General features: G+C 55.5%; 1 protein-coding gene across 3 annotated transcripts in view; it reads left to right on the top strand.

Annotated features, from left to right (window-relative positions):
• RPS6KA2 (ribosomal protein S6 kinase A2) overlaps nt 1-17,086 on the top strand; it is a 328,366-nt gene that overhangs the window by 100,642 nt on the left and 210,638 nt on the right. Inside the window, exon 1 of one of the 3 annotated variants that reach the window (XM_086318709.1) lies at nt 5,524-5,792. The exons of the other annotated variants lie outside the window; for them this stretch is intronic. Within the exon in view, the coding sequence (XP_086174835.1) occupies nt 5,742-5,792 (51 nt within the window). The 5' untranslated portion in view covers nt 5,524-5,741. Of the gene's footprint in view, nt 1-5,523; nt 5,793-17,086 lie in introns of those variants that run through there. 3 annotated transcript variants of the gene reach the window in all.

The raw sequence follows: 17,086 nt of genomic DNA, 5'->3' as shown, positions 1-17,086 counted from the left end.
CTCCCAACTGTTTTCATAATTTTTCTATTTCCTGATTGATTTCTGTCTTTTACATTCAGTAAAATAACATTAAGTAGGATAAGTACATCATGTGATTACTGACACGGAAAAAGTGATAAAATTTTGACATATAAGTTTGGTAAAGACTTTGTTTATTGTAGGCATAGAAAAATGCTATTAATGTTTAAGCAGATTTTATATCCCTCAATCTTTTTGGACTTTCATTAGTTTTAAGCCCGTCTGTTCTATCGGGATTTCTGTGGTTAGGATCGTGTCATCTGCCCGTAAGAATCTGCGAATTCTTTCAACTCCCCCCCTCCAAACCAGAATGAGTCTGCCACTCATGTCTTTTCTACCTCCCCCCACCCTCCCCGCTCTCCTTTTGTCTCACTGTGTTGTAAGGACCTTTGTTAAACAGTTGTCATGTTAATGAGAATGTTTGATTCTGATTTTAAGTTTTTTCTACCAAGTATGAAATCTGCTCAATGTTTTGGGAATGTGGCCACATTGAAGATGTTTTCTTCTACTCTGAGTTTTCTGAAAGAGCTTAGGTGGAGGGTGTTGCAGGAAGGGGGACCCCTTCAGGGCCCGAACCTGGGCTCTTGTCTAACACTCAGAAATGAATTGTCCAAGGAGACACACGTGCTTACAAAGCAGAGACTTTATTGGGAAAGGGCGCCCGGTGGAGTGCGGGAGAGTGAGGGAACCCAGGAGGACTGCTCTGCCACGTGGCTCGCAGTCTCGGGTTTTCTAGTGATGGGATTAGTTTCCGGGTTGTCCTTAGCCAATCATCCTGACTCAGAGTGCTTCCTGGTGGCACACGCCTTGTTCAGCTGAGATGGATGCCAGCGAGAAGGATTCTGGGAGGTGGTCGGCATGTGGTGTCTCCTTTTGACTTTTCCTGAACTCTTCCGGTTGGTGGAGGCTTACTACTTCCGTGTTCCTTTCCAGGACCTTCTATCGTAAAACAACTCAGGCAAATGGTGACCATGGTGCCTGGCCAGGGTGGGCGGTTTCAGTCAGCGTGCGTCCCCTAACAGTGACGTGCTCAAAGGGCCATTTCTTTGGGGTGGCTCTGGCCACTGCATCTGGAGGGTCCAGTGAGGGTTTTCTGCAGGGGCCCACGTCCTAGAGGCAGCAGCCTGTGTCAGGAGGGTGGGTGGTGATGGAGACAAAGGGCGACGAGTCATTGGAGAATGGCTTAAAGGGAGACTGGTGGGGGTTGGTGATAGACAGGGCAGGAGGAGGATGGCCGGCAAGGTCCAGGATGTCTGCTCGCTCTTGGTTTGCATGGCTGGATGGACACCACTGTGGGGGCAGGGGACACGGTAAGAGGTGCTGACTGCCCTAAGTCACACTGACACGCCTTCCAGATGCTCAGCATAGGGTGCTGCATAGACACTGCACACAGGCACCCAAAGCAGAGGAGGATCTGGCTCAGTGTAGACTCGGGCTTCAGTGAAAGCGGATGGGTAGGGACCCCTGGGAAGCCAGCGTGAACTTTAGGATTTTAGATGTTCTAGGGGGAAGGAAACAGAACAGCAGAAACAGAAGCCGTGATCAGACACAGTGAGAAATGACCAGGAAAGATCAGAATACCCAGTTTTCAGAAGTGATGGTCTTGCAGGGGAAACTGAAGCGGCTCCCATTCAGGCAGAAAAGTTTTTTCCTAAGGGCTAAACAGTGCATCAAAAGTGTAGCGGTTGTACCTAAGTGTCTAGATAAGTGAATCATTCCAAACTCCTCAGAGTTTAGTAACAAACACAAACTATTAAGAAGTGAATATATTTTAGGCACTTGAATTATAACTCCATACATCCACCACCATAACTGGAGTCAGTGAGCCACTGAATGCAATGAGCTATTTTGCCTTTGAAGTTTTCCAGAATGGATTATGTCTCTGTAAAGTAACACGTGTTCTTGAGAAACCTTGAATCGTGCAAAATCATCTGCTGAAAATAGCAAGGATTTGGGGAAATGGAGTGTTGGGATCGAATACTCAAAACCTTGGAATCTTTGTAACCAGAGCACGAGGTGCTCAGTCACTCAGTCGTGTCCGACTCTCTGTGACCCCACAGACTGTAGCCCACCAGGTTCCTCTGTCCATGGGATTCTCCAGACAAGAGTACCGGAGTCGGTTGCCATGCCCTCCTCCAGGGGACCTTCCTGACCCAGGGGTTGAGCCTGCATCTCTTATGTCTCCTGCATCGGCAGACAGGTTCTTTACCACTAGCACCATCTGGGAAGCCCAGAGCACTAACCCCTCACAACCCCTCCGCCCAAACTCAGTCCTAGTAAAGATACCCTAGTATGGAGAAACGCGTGTTAAATTCCTAATACATGAAACGCTGCGGTGTGCACAGAACTTCACTGTAATGAAGAGAAAGGCGACGGCAGCCTGGTGGGCGAGCAGGGGGTGGAGTGGGGAGGCTGGCCCTGCAGGCGGGGACAGAGGTGGGCGGCCTCAGGGCGGCGTGCTGGGCCGTCTCTGCCCATTTCCTCTGACAAAGATCCAGGAGGCCCCTGTGACGTAGACGCTTTCACAGCTGAACACGTGACCAAACAGGACCAAGAGGGACCGCGTGGGGTCAGAGGGCGTCGTTTCCAGGCGGGCGCGCCTCTGTGTCCTGCCCTGCTCTCCCGGGTCCATGTCCAGCGCGGGGACTTGGAATCGCCGTGTGCTGGGGACGTTCGCCGGGGCCTACTGCAGCTTTTACGTTACGTTCCCACGTCATCAGTCCCAGCTCCGTCGGAGAACCTGCATTTTATAAAACATGTGCCCCCAGCAAACCAGCTGTGTTTCACAGGCAGCTTGCAAGTGTCTAGACGCCGTTTGCTTGTGTAGAGGCCAGGTGGTGGGGGATGCTGGCAGCGTGTCTTCTGGAAAGAGAAGCTGACCTTGACCCACCCTGCCTGCAGACTGCGCGTGAGCAACACCCGCTCTGGCTCCTCTAGCTGTAGATCTTCTTGTAAGTGTGAGGGGCGTTTGTGTCTGTTATTTATGATCCGGTTGAGTTTATCCTAATTATTTGAGAGATGCGTGTGGTTCTTTCCAGACGCAGCGCTCATCTCTTATGTAAAATCAACTTCCGATTCCTCGATCGTGACAAACATGAGCCAAAACTCTTCCAAAAGCTGAAAATAATATCCAGAATTAAAGTCCTTCCGAAGACAGCAGCTAGAAGAATGGAAAGCAGGTCCCTAAAGCAAACGTTCCCTGAGGAAGAGATGCCAGGCTCTTCCAGATTTTAAGCAGGTGCATTTCCTAGTCTTGTAATTTATTTCCCCCTCCTTTTGTTTTTCCTTGAGTGGAAAAAATTAACACCTTAAAGCAGAAAGGTATGCTGTAGGTTAATTGAATTATAGCAAAGAAGTCAGAAGCTGCCAGCTCTTCTGAATTGCAGTTACAGGAAATAAGCTTTGCATCCTTCTACGCAAAACCCGGGTTCTTTGATTCCCTGCCGCGTGTCACGTTTTCTGCTTCTTTGTGTTTCTTCCGTGAAGAAATTTTGAGCAACTGAGGGGGATAGTTGAGAAGGAAAGATGTGCTGTGTGTGATGCGGAGTCTGAGACCAGTGGCCCCTCCGGAGGACAGCCTTTCTCCTGTGACACGGAGTTGACCTGCTTCAGCTCTGACGGTAGACTCACTCCCCTCCGAGGCTGTGCCACCGATGAGCGTGTTGTCTGCGGTCTAGTCGCCAAGTTCCGTCCGCAGCTCGGTCAAATCATGTTCTTTACTTCCTCAGGAAGTTAATACTTACAGTCTTTGGATTTATAAGTAGTGGTCTCAGTTCTTGTGAATTGAACCCTGTGTGCAAGATAAGGGTGTCAGTCCAAACAAAGCTGTGCCCCGACCCCGTGGCCCACAGCATAGCACAGAAAGATGAGCAACCTTCAAAATGTCTGGATATTCCTGCAATGACATAATTGGGAAAGCGGGTTTTAATCAACATGTGGAGCCGTGACACCTGCCTGCGGACAGGCGTTCCGAGGGCAGTAAACCGAGGCCGATAACACGGGTGGTAACAGGGCTTTGCCCGTATTGCGTGGTTAGGTGAGTCATGGTTAGAAAGCGCCTGTGGACGTTTAGCAGATTCAGAGAGACGCGCTCATCGGGGAGACAGAGCCGAGGGCCTGCGGCTGCACGAAGCTCCGTGAGTCTTCGAGGGGAAGCTGATGGGGGGGGAGGGGTCCCTCCGAGCAGAGGTTGGGGGAGACGGTGTGTTGAGGATGAGCCTTGAGGTCAGACTCGTCCAGGGCTTATGAAGTGGGTAGGGTGACAGAGTCCAGGGGAAGTAGCTCTCGGGAGGCATTCTCAGGGCACAGCTTAGGCGCGGCCGCTTCCTGTGGTCCTAATGAGAAGGAAAAGAGAGAATTGTTTCTGAAACTCCTATCTGGGGACTTCCCCGATGATCCAGTGGTTAAGACTCTGTGCTCCCAATGCAGGGGGCGCAGGTTTGACCCTTGCTGGGGGAGCTAGATCCAACAGGGCACACAGCTTGACCTAAAAAAAAAATTCCAGTCTGCTCCCCCCAGTGGCTTTCCCAGGGAAGTTTGGGAAAGAGCAGGTGGGGAAGGCTGGAAGCAGACACCCAGGGGAGTGACACAAATCCCTCACCACGGCATCAGAGCAATTATTGTATGAATTCCCTTATTGTTTCTTTTAAATTTCTTTATTTTTTAACTGAAGGATAATTGCATTACAGAATCATGTTGGTTTCTGCCAAACACCAACAGGAATCAGCCATAGGTATACATATGTCCCCTCCCTCTCAAATTGCTTTTATTTTGCTGCTTTCTCCTGAAAGTGCTGCACCGATTAAGCTGTTCTTGGCAAAGCACAGTGGCTGTGGCTGAGATTTCAAACTGCTGGACATGCTGTGCTAACCAGGAAGCAGAACGCCGTGAGGTGGAGTTAGCCCACCGTGTCCCGTCCAAGGCGGTGGGTGCGATGCTAATGGTGTAGGTTTGGTTTTTTTTAAACCATATCATTACAAAACTGCTGGGGATGCTTTGTGAACAATTAGATGCTTGTGGCCACAGATCTGGAGAGAGGCTGTGCTCTCGGAGACTCAGGAGGGCAGCCTGGATGCGAGGAACAGGGAATCCTCCATGGCTTCGTGGTCGAGCTGTGTGGCCTCCTGGCTGAGTCCTCGCCGTGTTACATTTCTTCGGGGGAGGTGCTCCCCAGGGTGCAAGGAGGTCGGTTTCAAAATGACAAGAGCAGCGTCTCCAAGAAAAAGATGCCTAGAAACAGTATCAACAGCGACTTTAAAAATCCCTTTCTTAGCAGCCGCTTTGCAGCCTCCCGGGTGAGAGGACGGACCAGGACACTGGATGTGGTGGTGGGACCAGTGCCCACCGCCCCGAGCTGCCCGCCCCCTTGGCTGCACGCCAGTGGCTCGCTCAGGACGGACAGGCTGGCAGCAGAGCAGGTGGCCAGCCTTGGCGAGCTGGCCACCCCGTGGAAAGAGCAAGCCCTATATTAAGCAAATGACCCCAGGGCGCTTGATTAAGTCAGTTACTAAACGCGGTTCTGACTTACTCTTGCCCTGAGGAAGCAGGGCCATGCCCTCGCTACCCCCCCATCTTTGGGGTGATGCCCGCCGAGAACCGGCCTGAATGTTTACAAACGTCTCTTGGAGGTTCACTCTGCCACGTGGAGGAGTCAGAGCCTACATGCCTGAGGGGAAGGCTGCGTGGCTCCCCAGCACAGCTGACCTCCCTTCCCAAGAGGGGACATGCTCTCCCGCCTGCGGCAAGCCTTCTCCAGAGCCTACGGGGCATTGCTAGTAAGTACCCCGGCTTGCGTCATGAAGGAGCCCTCGGGAGGGGCCACGGCTCTCTTTTCAAAACGATGCCCAGTCCTATTTGGGAGCCAAACCGGCCGGTCACTTAGGGTGATGGATTTTCAAAGGCATGCATGACGTTTGTAAGCCTTTTTGCCACCTCTTCTTATTTTATCTGATATGAAACTGAGAGCCTGATTTCTGAAACAGTCACTTTTCTCATTTTATCTCCGTTTGGGCCCAGTCTCATTCCCCGTTATTTCTGCTCGCCTTTCCACCTTCCCTCGCCGGAGCGCCCGTCCTGTGGAGCGTTCGCCCTCTGTCCCATTGCTTGATCTTGTTCGCAACCTCGCTCATGCCCGGGTGCTCCTGTGTGCCTGCTCCCGGGCTGCGTGCTTGCAGGGGGCGTCCCCTGGTGTCACTCCAGTGAGGGTGACTTCAGTCTGTCTGGAGCTTGAGCATCTGGTCGGGGGAGCTGTGTTCACTTCTCTGTTTCTCCCGTACTTCTCTCCACTTTCCTGTTTTATCCTACTTTTCTCCTCTCCTCCCTGCGCTCCCTTCCCTAAGACGGCAGGTCCTGGGGGGTAACTGTCGGCTGGTCTGGGCCTGGTCTGGGGAATTGGTCTCCAGGACCCTCACACCTGCCTCTCCAGTTCCTCCTCTCACATGTCGTTTGCTGTAAGTGCTTCTCGGCTCATTTGTGGTTCTCTGTCCTGTTACGGTCCCAGATAAAGGGGATGGTTTCACTGGTCAGCACAGCTTCCTGGAGCATCTTGAATGCTGCAGGATCCTGTGGCCTGGGCAGCTTCCTCCCCGCCTCCCGTGGTGGCCTGGGCGGCTTCCTCCCCGCCTCCCGTGGTTCTTGCTCTTCTAATCTGTGAATAAGGACTTCCCTGGTGGCTCAGCGGTAATGAATCCACCTGTCCATGCAGGAGATGCAGGTTCAATCCCTGGGTCAGAGAGATCCCCCGGAGAAGGAAATGACCACCCACTCCAGTATTCTTGCCTGGGAAATCTCATGGACAGAGGAGCCTGGTAGGCTACTGTCCATGGGGTCGCAAAGAGTCAGACATGACTTAGCACGCAAAACGCAAAACACACATGACTGTCACATGTCAGAGCTGCATACACGCCTATCACGACAGACGACAGGCTTCCCACTGGCGATGCCTGGATCTTATTATGTGTAAAGCCACCAAGAAAACACATAAACGATGCTGTTGATAATCATCGATACTGAACACTATTTATAACCAAGTGAACCCCTATTTAATGTTTTCAACTAACGTTCTTTATAAAACACAGCCACGGAGATGGGCAAGTCAAGTGGGAAGGCTTGTGAGCATCCGTCCACAGCAGGAATGTTCAGAGAGCAGGGAAAGGGCCACTCGTGTCTCCCCACACCACGTGTAGTGTGTCTTCACACGTCCGAGATGAGGACTGGCCGTGGAAAGGAGCAGTGTCTGCTCTGTAGGGCCTGTGCTCCCATTTTACAGATGAAAAGGTGGAGGTTTCTCCAGAGGAGGTGAGTTGCTCAGTTACCCAGATGGTGGTGAAACCAGAGTGCAGCTCACACAGGGAAACTGCAGGGCAGAGACCACCCCCCACCCCTGCCCAGGCAGCCCAGCCCCAGTGACAAGCCCCCACCTCCCACAGAGAGGGGAGCCATGCCCACACGCCCAGTGACACTGCCTCCAGGGGTGGGGCGCCGGGCTGCCTGTGCCACTGACGCTGGGCAGGTGTCTGTCTTTAGAGGGTCTGAGGCCGTCAGAGCCGTCCATGGCCGTCACCACATAATACAGCATCCGGGCTCGTCAGCGTCTGCTTTCCCCACACACCGGGGCCCCGGTGGCCTTCTGCGCCAGCGGATCTGTCTGCACGTTAGCCCTGTGGCTGGGGTGGGCCACATCCCGGGGAAGAGCGAGGCTCTGCTCTAGATGCTTCCTGAACGTGCGTGACAGCCTCCGGGCAGGGCTGCCAGCGATGGAGCTGATGACAGGCCCAGGGTGTGAGGTGACCACGGGCGGGAGGGGTCCCTGACCCGGGCCGTTGGGTGCGTGGGGCAGGGCTGTCCGGTGTCTCACCTTTATCCTCCCCCTCCACTCGGGCCTTCCCTGGACTGGGCACCTCCCGAGACCCAGAGAGGGACGTGCTCAGGACTCCAGGCTCTGCCAGCCGGACCAGGGCTGCAGAGGTGCTGGTGGTCCCGCCCCAACTGCCCGTCAGTCAGCCTGGAGGCTCAGGACCAACTTGGCAGTGGCTTCCCCGGTCACCACCTCTCTCTGCAGCAGGGGGCGTCCTCCAGAGCAGGTGGACACCCACCGTCCCAGCACCCTGCCCGGGGCCTGGGCTCAGCCCCTGGCAGTGAGGGCCTGGAAGGTACCAGCTCCCTGAGCTATGAGTGGAGGGTTCCTTTAGAGGTACCAAATATGTGTTTAGGAATTATGCGGGGAGCTTATTTAAATGAACTTATTTATAAAACATGTATGGATGTGAGAGTTGGACTGTGAAGAAGGCTGAGCACTGAAGAATTGATGCTTTTGAACTGTGGTGTTGGAGAAGATTCTTGAGAGTCCCTTGGACTGCAAGGAGATCCAACCAGTCCATCCTAAAGGAGATCAGTCCTGGGTGTTCATTGGAAGGAATGATGCTAAAGCTGAAACTCCAGTACTTTGGCCACCTCATGCAAAGAGTTGACTCATTGAAAAAGACTCTGATGCTGGGAGGGATTGGGGGCAGGAGGAGAAGGGGACGACAGAGGATGAGATGGCTGGATGGCATCACCGACTCGATGGACGTGAGTCTGAGTGAACTCCGGGAGTTAGTGATGGACAGGGAGGCCTGGTGTGCTGCGATTCATGGGGTCGCAAAGAGTCGGACACGACTGAGCGACTGAACTGAACTGAACTGATTTATAAAACAGACCTACAGACATGGAAAACAAGCTTGCAGCTATCGAAGGGGAAAGGAGCAGAGGGGGATAAATTAGGAGGTTGGGATTAATATCGGTGCTGTGCTCAGTTGCTCAGTTGTGTCTGACTCTTTGTGACCCCATGGACTGTAGCCCGCCAAGCTCCTCTGTCCATGGGATTTCCCAGGCAAGAATACTGCAGTGGGTTGCCATTCCCTTCTCCAGGGGATCTTCCTGACCCAGGGATTGAACCAGCATCTCTTGTGTCTCCTGCATTGGCAGGCGGGTGTTTTATCACTGAGCCTCCTGGGAAGCCTATAACATACACACACTACTATATATAAGATGGGCTTCCCTGGCAGCTCAGCTGGTGAAGAACCTGCCTGCAATGCAGAAGACCTGGGTTCGATCCCTCGGTCAGGAAGATCCCCTGGAGGAGGGCGTGGCAACCCACTCCAGTATTCTTGCCTGGAGAATCCCATGGACAGAAGTGCCTGGCGGTCACAAAGAGTCAAACATGACTGAGCGACTGAGCACATATATAAGGTAGATAACAACAAAGATCTATTGTATGGCACAGGGAACTCCACTCAGGATTTCGTGATAACCTACAAGGGAAAAAAATCTGACGAAGAATAAACACATATGTATGTATAGCTGAAAAACAGTGCCGTGTGTCTGAAACTGAGGTAATATTGTAAATCAAGTGTGCTTCAGGTTTTAAAAATGGCTGTTGGATGTTGTCCGACGCCTTTTAGCCCCCAAGAATATGGGGATAAGGGAATGCACGTGGCTCCTAGCAGCTGAAGCGGTCGTATCTGCCACCCGCAGCTCTCCCGAAGGGTCTGGGGGGCGAGGGCACAGCGGGAAGGGCCTGCCCGGGAGGCGCCCTGGGGAACTGCCATGACGCTGGCCGGCCTCAGCCTCCTCTGCATCCTCTGCTTTACCTGCTCATCCAAGTAGACGGGGGGTGGGTGTTCCCACGGCTCCCATTTGTGTTGCCCTTTTCCTCATCAGACGGAGGGGACGCATGCAGTCTGTGTCGGAGGTCTGAGTCGGAGATTTCCCTGAAAACCTCACAATCTCTGTTCTCAACCCCAGGCGCCCAAGTCTGAGCGTCTCTTCCTCTGAATTCAGGTGTGAGTTCTGTTTGCAGAAGGGGAACCACTCCTCCTGCAGCAGGAGAGATGGTGTAAATGCACACGGAGGCGGGAGGGACCGGGGTGGGGAGACCAGCGGGTTTGTGGCATGAAGCCTTAGGAATGGCCGCCTTTCTGCCCGGAGTGGAGTCTGGGGATGGCTCTGATGCCGGCAGGTCTTGTGAGGGGCACAGAGGAAGATGCTGCCCTCGGGTGGAGCCGGCTTCCCTTGCAGTGGTTCCGGGCGTTAGGACCGAAGAAGGTGAGAGCTGCGTCTGCTCACCTGAAGCTCTCGTCTCCATCCTGACACCCCCGTGGAGGCCGGCCGGGCAGAGCCCCTTTCTCAGGAAACGTGGGTCATTGGACAGGAACGGCCGAGGTGAGCAGCAGCCCGTCTGGCAGCTGCTTCTTGGAGAAACAGGGATCGAGGGTGCTGGGAGTGTGAGCCACCGGATGCTGGGAGATGCTGCCCCGTGGGCAGAGGGGCCCTGTCTGCTCAGAAAGAGCTGAGCCCCGTGAATGCTGGGGAATTGCACCCTGAGCTGGCGATGGGGAGTGACAGTGCGCGGCGGTGTCTGGAGGCACTGGCGCCCATGGGGGCCTCCTCGGTGTTCCCAGAGCCTTAGCTCCCCGACCCGCGAGCTCTTCTTCAGGAAGACATGCAGAGGAGGGGGCGGGAAGGGTCTGGGCCTGGGGAGGTGGGCACTCTCTGTGCAGGAGGTCGGGGTCTGCGGGGGGACAGGGTGCCCTCAGGACCCCCGGGGCTGTCCCAGGGGCTGGACTGGGTGCTTGGCCTGGGGTCCCTCCTTCCTGGAGTGGCAAGACCAGTGACGTCCTTGCCCTTCACACCACACATCTCTGTCCGCCTGGCAGGTCGGGGCATCTTCCTCGGCCTTTGGCCTCCACCTCGAAGGGCTTCCCTCTGCATCATGAGCCCTTAGCTGCTTCCTCAGGCCCAGGTTCTGTCGATGACTGTGACTTCCTGGGACTCATGTGTGCGTGGGTGTGCAGGTGTGTGCAGCTGTGTCCATGCAGGTGTGCAGTGGGGACCCACAGCTCACACTCCCTGGACCCCTGATCCCCGTGCTGGTCCACGCCCTCCCCGCGTTTCACTTCCAACCTCTCTCTTGCTGCTTTCGTGACAAATACGTTCTCACCCCAGCACGTGCTGCTGTGTGCTAAGTAGCTTTGGTCGTGTCCGACTCTTGGCAACCCTGTGGACTGCAGCCCGCCAGGCTCCTCTGTCCATGGGGATTCTCCAGGCAAGAACACTGGAGTGGGCTGCCATGCCCTCCTCCAGGGGATCTTCCCGAGCCAGGGATCAAACCCGAGTCTCTTACATCTACCTGCACTGGCAGGTGGGTTCTTTACCACTAGCACCTCCTTGGAAGCCCCTTAAGTCATTGTGAAAGTGTTAGTTGCTCAGTCGTATCTGACGCCTTCACCCCAGGTCTCGCCCTAACTCACTGACTCTGTGATGTTAGCAGAGCCAGTTAGTCTCTTTGGACCTTAGATTTTGTATCTGCAAAGTGAAGTTGAGGTAAAACCCGAGGTTCTTTTTTTGAATTGATGGATAGTTGATTTAGAATATTGTTAGTTCCAGGGCTACATAAAATCAAATTGGGGTTTTCGCAGATTATATTCCATTTTAGGTTATTATGACATATCAGGTATAAATCCCTGTGTTATACAGTAAATCCTTGTTGCTCAGAGATCTAAAATTCTGATTCCTCACTTAAAAGACAGGTATTAGCCGTGCGCCAGGCACTGTCCTGACTGCATTCCACATGATGATTCGTCTATTCCTCCTAATTCTCAGGAGGGCTGCACAATTACTCTCCCATTTCACAGATAAGGAAACCGAGGCGAGTGTGTCGGTGGCTGTAAGCTCGTTCCCAAGCTCACCTCGAGTACGGGATCGTTTCGGGCAGCTGACCCGGGCATTTCCTGTGCCACCCAGCTGTACTCTGCCAGCCTCTCCTGCACCCCCCCACCCCCGCCCAGGTGCCATGTCACCACCTGCCCCTCGATCAGCCAATTTTCTTCCCTCAAAACCCAGTGGTGAATAATCACTTCTGCCCGTTGCTGAGCAGCTACGAGTGGGCGTGGTGGGGATCCCCGAGCACTGACTTAGGACCAGGGGTTACCGCCAGCCTCTCCAGGAGGCCCTGCCCTCCGCAGGGGCGAGGCTCGCCAGTGGGAATGCGGTGTCCTGGCAGGGACCATGGGGGGAGGGCGCAGCCTGCCCCGGGCTGGCCCCAGGTCCCCCCAGTGCAGCGGCTCCAGCAGATTCAGGGTCCTTCCCACCCCCAGACGCCCTGGCGCACAGCCCTGGGGAGCAGGGAGACACCGTGGCTCAGAAGGGCGGGCAGAGAAGGAGAGGGATCACCCCTCCACCCAGCACACCCTCCCTCCTCAGCCCAGGTCCACGTCCTCCTCTCGTGTCCACGTCCTCCTCTCATGTTCAGTCCCCCCACCACCTCCTTCCATCCCCCCACACCCATCCCCCCCACTGGCTCATCCCAAGCTGGGAGGTCTGGACCAGGGATGAACCCCTCCCACTAACGGGACCCTCGGGTGCAGGCTGGCATCCTTGGTGGTGAGCACACGTGCAGTCCACACTCCGAGATGTTGCTAGCGAACACGGTTTCGCGGCTGCGCTCACACAGACCCGGACAGTCTTTCGCGCCGGGCGGCGTCGAGAGCCTCCTGCCGCGTGCTAAGACGCTGCTTGCCCTCTTCCAACAATCCCAGATTTAGTTTCTGTGAGTGTGCTGTGTTCGCTTCTTAGCACAGAAAATCAAAGTCTGAGAAGCCACATCTGAGCAAATAAAAGTGATTGGGCTTCATGCAAATCAAACAATCCTGCAAACTAGCTCCCCGGGAAAACAAACACAGTAACGTCAGCTGGACATCAGCAGTTTTATCAAAGTTTTTGGGAAACTCCCTCTAAACCACCTCCATCTTTTCAGTTTAGAGGCAGGAAATCCCACGGCCTCTGAGAGTCTGGCCCTGACACACGCAGCTGCAGGGGGCATGCCCAGGTCGGGACAGGGCTACTGGGCTTTCAGGAATGGTCTGTCAAGAACCCCGAGTTACCCTCCGTAAGAGTAGCTTACACTGGGTAAACTGCTGAGCATGTGGCTGTGCGGTGGGGTCCACAGTGTCATGGCCCTCGTCTGAGAGCCAGGTGTGAAGAGTGCACCCGCCTCTCAGCCTGAGGTCGGGCTCCGCTGAGATAAGACTGGGGCCCTGGCCACTCTGCTACGGCTCCCCCAGATGCCCAGTGGACAGGGCTGTCGTGATGGAGGCCTTCACAGTGTCAGAGCCGGCTGCGGGGTTGGGGAGGGGAGGGGCGAGTGGCTGCACTGCCCTTTCTCTCTCCTCGAGCAGCAGTGCACAGGCGGGCCGGTGGTGCGGAGTCGTGGCCGGCTGTCTCCCTTCTACGTGGGTTGTTCCAGCAGCGCAGGGAAGGGCTGCCCTGAGAGGTGACCTGCAGCGGCCTCTTGGTCCTTCCCCACTCGATGTAGACGTGGTGGAAACACAGACGAGAGACGCAGAGTCTCCGGCAGTCCAGGCAGACTTCCTGGAAGAAGTGGTGTGTCTCACGGAAGAAACGGGGACGGGCCAGTGGGGAGCAGGCAGGAGCACAGGAGGAGGCAGGCTGGGGCACCAGGGGCCGTGGGTGTGCCTGGGTCTGTACGTGGAGGCCAGGCTGTGTGCTGAGGACAGGGGGGAGACGGGGCTGGGGTCTGTCCTCTCTGGCCTTAGCAGGGAGGGAGGAGGGGCAGGAGCATATGGTGGCGGTGACCAGGGCACCATCACCTCTGTGGCCCTCGGGGTCCCCTGTCTTCCTGTCCGTGCGTTAAAGCCTCCGTGGGCATCTTCCCAGGGGCTGAGCAGCAGGCCCTGTGGGGCGGGGGCCTCTGCCCCACGCCGACGTCTCCTCTCCCCTAGGACCCCTCTGGGGAAACCGATGGAGCTGTTTGGAGAGAACGTGTTGGATAAATGTTCGCGATGGGAGGTGAAGCTGAGGAGGGCTGGAGATACGGCTTCCTGGGGGACGGAGGTGCCCGGTGAGGTCACTGGGCCCTTTGGGGCAGGGAGCAATGGGACCCCAGCTCTGCCTGGATGGTTCCCTGGCCCGCGGTCCCACACAGTGGGCTCACCCATCCCGTGAGGCCCTTGCAGGATGTGTGGGGGCTGCTCATGCAAAACTCAGGCTCCAGCAGCCTTGGCTGGGAACCCTGCCCAGTGGGCTCCAGGCCTAAGTGCAGGAGGAGCTTGTGGGAAAGAGGGGACCCGTCTGTGTCTGGACCCTGAGGTCAGTCTGAGGGCAGACCCTCAGAGGCCATGTTGCGGCCGGCACTCCCCAGACAGCTCCTAGTTCGTCCCGCGCCGGCTTGCTCCCCCACAGCCTGGCAGCTGGTGGCTAGCAGGGGTTGGGGGCCTGCTACCCCATCTGAGCTCTGGGTCTCTCTGTCCCTGAAGGTTCGAGGTTCCGGGATGCATTCTCCTTCTGTGGTTCTCAGTCGCAGACCCTCTGGGGCATTTCTGCTTAGACAGTGATTTTCCTGACAGGGACCCACTGCCTGGAAAAGGACCTTTATTGATGGATGGAGGGAAGTGTGTTCGTCCTGGGTCATCCTTTGATGAATCACCGATTTATCACAAATGAAACTCACCATCACGTGGCCCCATGGGATTCTCCAGCCAAGAGTATCGGAGTCGGTTGCCATGCCTTTGTCCCAGGGATCTTCCCGACCCAGGGATCGAACCCATGTTTCTTGCATCCCCTGCATTAGCAGGTGGGTTCTTTAGCACTAGCGCCACCTTGGAAGCCCCTTAAGTCATTGTGAAAGTGTTAGTTGCTCAGTCGTATCTGACTGTTTGTGACCCCGTGGACTGTAGCCCATGAGGCTCCTCTGTCCATGAGTTTTCCCAGGCAAGAATACTGGAGTGGGTTGCCATGCCCTCCTCCAGAGGATCTTCACGACCCAGGGATCGAACCGGGCTCTCCTGCATTTCAGGCAGATTCTTTACCTTCCTAGCTACCATGGTAAATTCAATAATCATTAACACTGAGACAGTTTGAAGCGCTTCCCATCTCTGGAGCTCAGGGAGCCAGGACTGTAGATTGTGACGGACTCTGTGAGTGGATGTCTGTTCCCTGTTCACCCCTTGCTGGATCTGGAGCATGGTGTTACCCTTCCTGCTTTGTCAATGCTTTCTCCTAATTAAAAGGATTTGTACATGGAAACCCCCTGAGGTTCTAGACCGTGATCTGCAGTAGTGTATTTGTGTAGAGACACGGTGGCATCACCGACTCGATGGACATGAGTTTGAGGAACCTCCGGGAGCTGGTGATGGACAGGAGGCCTGGCGTGCTGCAGTCCACGGGGTCGCACAGAGTTGGACACGACTGAGCGGCATGACTGACTGACGGTGTTAGTGGTGGCGGGGGATGTGCTGGCTTCTGTGTTCAGCCTCACCTGCGAGGCTGGTGCCAACAGAGGCCCTCAGGGAGCCCCCAGCAGGTGAGGGACACGGGGCTGCAGTGAGCAGGGGGGCCCCTCTGCAGGAGGGCCGCTCAATGACCTCAGGGCCGGCCTCGTCAGACCAGCGGCTGGGCCGGATGTCCACCCACCGCCAGGCCTTCCTTCCCCCCGATCCCTCATTGAATTTTCTCATTTATCTGTTCACATTTTAAATAGAGCCATGTGGCTCTAAAGCCCACAATAGAAGGGACTTCCCCGGGGTCCAGTGGTTGGGAGTCTGGCGTCCACTGCAGGGGGCATGTGTTCCATCGCAGGTCCGGGAACTAAGATCCCACATGCCTTGCCGTGCAGCAAAGAAAGAAAGCGCCCGATAAAGTCCTTTCAGGAGCGTCGGTTACGGAAGGCCGAGTCTTAGGACAGGGTGGAACCACAGCTGTGTTTCTTCTTGAAGTAGAAGGTCAAAGAACATTCTGAGGACAGACCCACAAAGGGGCTTATTTCTGGTTTCTGATTTCACTTCGGAACGTCTGATAGAGTATCTTGTTGTAGGTGTCAAACGACCCCGGTGTCTTTCATGTCAACTCTGTTTTTCTCAGCGTGCCCCACCTGGCTTAATCTCGGGGTTCCGTTTATTCCCCAGCTGATCACTGAGCCCCTTTCTCTCTCTCTCGCTGAGACAGACTCCGGGGGAGCCCCAAGGCCCTGTGCTCTGGCCCCGCCTCCAGAGCCCGCCTTCCCTGCCCGCTGTCGCCGGCTCTCCTGGCCTCGTCCATGCAGGGCCGGCATTCGGGTGGGGGGCTGCAGAGCCCTGTGCTCCAGCGGAGGGGAGATGATGCGCTGGCTCTGATGGCATGAGCTGAGGGTCAGCCGTGGGCAGCGATGCTCATGGTCGTCCAGCAGCCTCTCGGCCACAGTGCGTCATTAAATTAACGGAGCTGAAAGAAGGACGAGGTGGTGATGCGCTTTACGTTTAATCGTGCTTTTATGTTCTCCAGCTCGTTACTGAAGGAAGAGGAGAGGCTGCACACTTCATTGCCTGTGTTTGTTCAGTGGAGGTTTACTCTGGAACGTATTCCGGGGGTAAATAGCCCACAGGTTACACGTACGTCAACATCTGAAAGCGCTTAGAACTTTACTTAAGGATGAGCAGAATCTCATAATTAAACAGTACACTGCATAGGCCACTTTTCTTCTATGGTCTTATTTATCATCTAAGATTTAAACCTGAGCCCCAACCTGAGAGAATGGCCTGGTGGGGCGAGAGGCACGCAGCAGGAAGTGGGTGCAGAGTCCTTCCCGGGACCTCTAGCCAGGGGCCCTGGAGCGGTGGTGGGTGTCCCCAGCTCCTGGGGGTCAGGATGGAACTTTTGTCTCTGGGACAAAGGAGCAACCCTGGAGCAGAAGCTGAGCAGCCGCGACCTGGAGTCTCATGAGGAGGGGCTGGGCGCCATGCAGGATGGGTCCCTCTTGGGTGCCCAGGAGCCCAGGTGTAAACAGCAGCAAGAAGGCCAGGGCAGCGCCAGGGGGCAGGTGTGAGCGAGGAATTGAGCTTAGCCCCGCCAGGCGGGGGACGGGCAGCTTGATGGGGGCTTGGCGCCTGCATCAAGACAGAGCCTGGACGGGGGCCTGGCTTCCATGGGGCAAGGACTCGGCGTACACCACTGCTGCCCAGGCTGCCAGGCGCACCTCGCTCTGCTGGGCAAAGAGGGTCCTTTGTGTTAGGGTCGGCGGAAGTCCAGCATGCGGGCC

Source organism: Bos grunniens, chromosome 9 (genome assembly GCF_055505025.1).
Source record: "Bos grunniens cultivar Pamir isolate PY7600 chromosome 9, Bosgru_T2T1.0, whole genome shotgun sequence".
NCBI lineage: Eukaryota > Metazoa > Chordata > Mammalia > Artiodactyla > Bovidae > Bos > Bos grunniens.
Note: the sequence above shows the minus strand (reverse complement) of the source record. Positions and strands in the feature narration are given on the sequence as shown.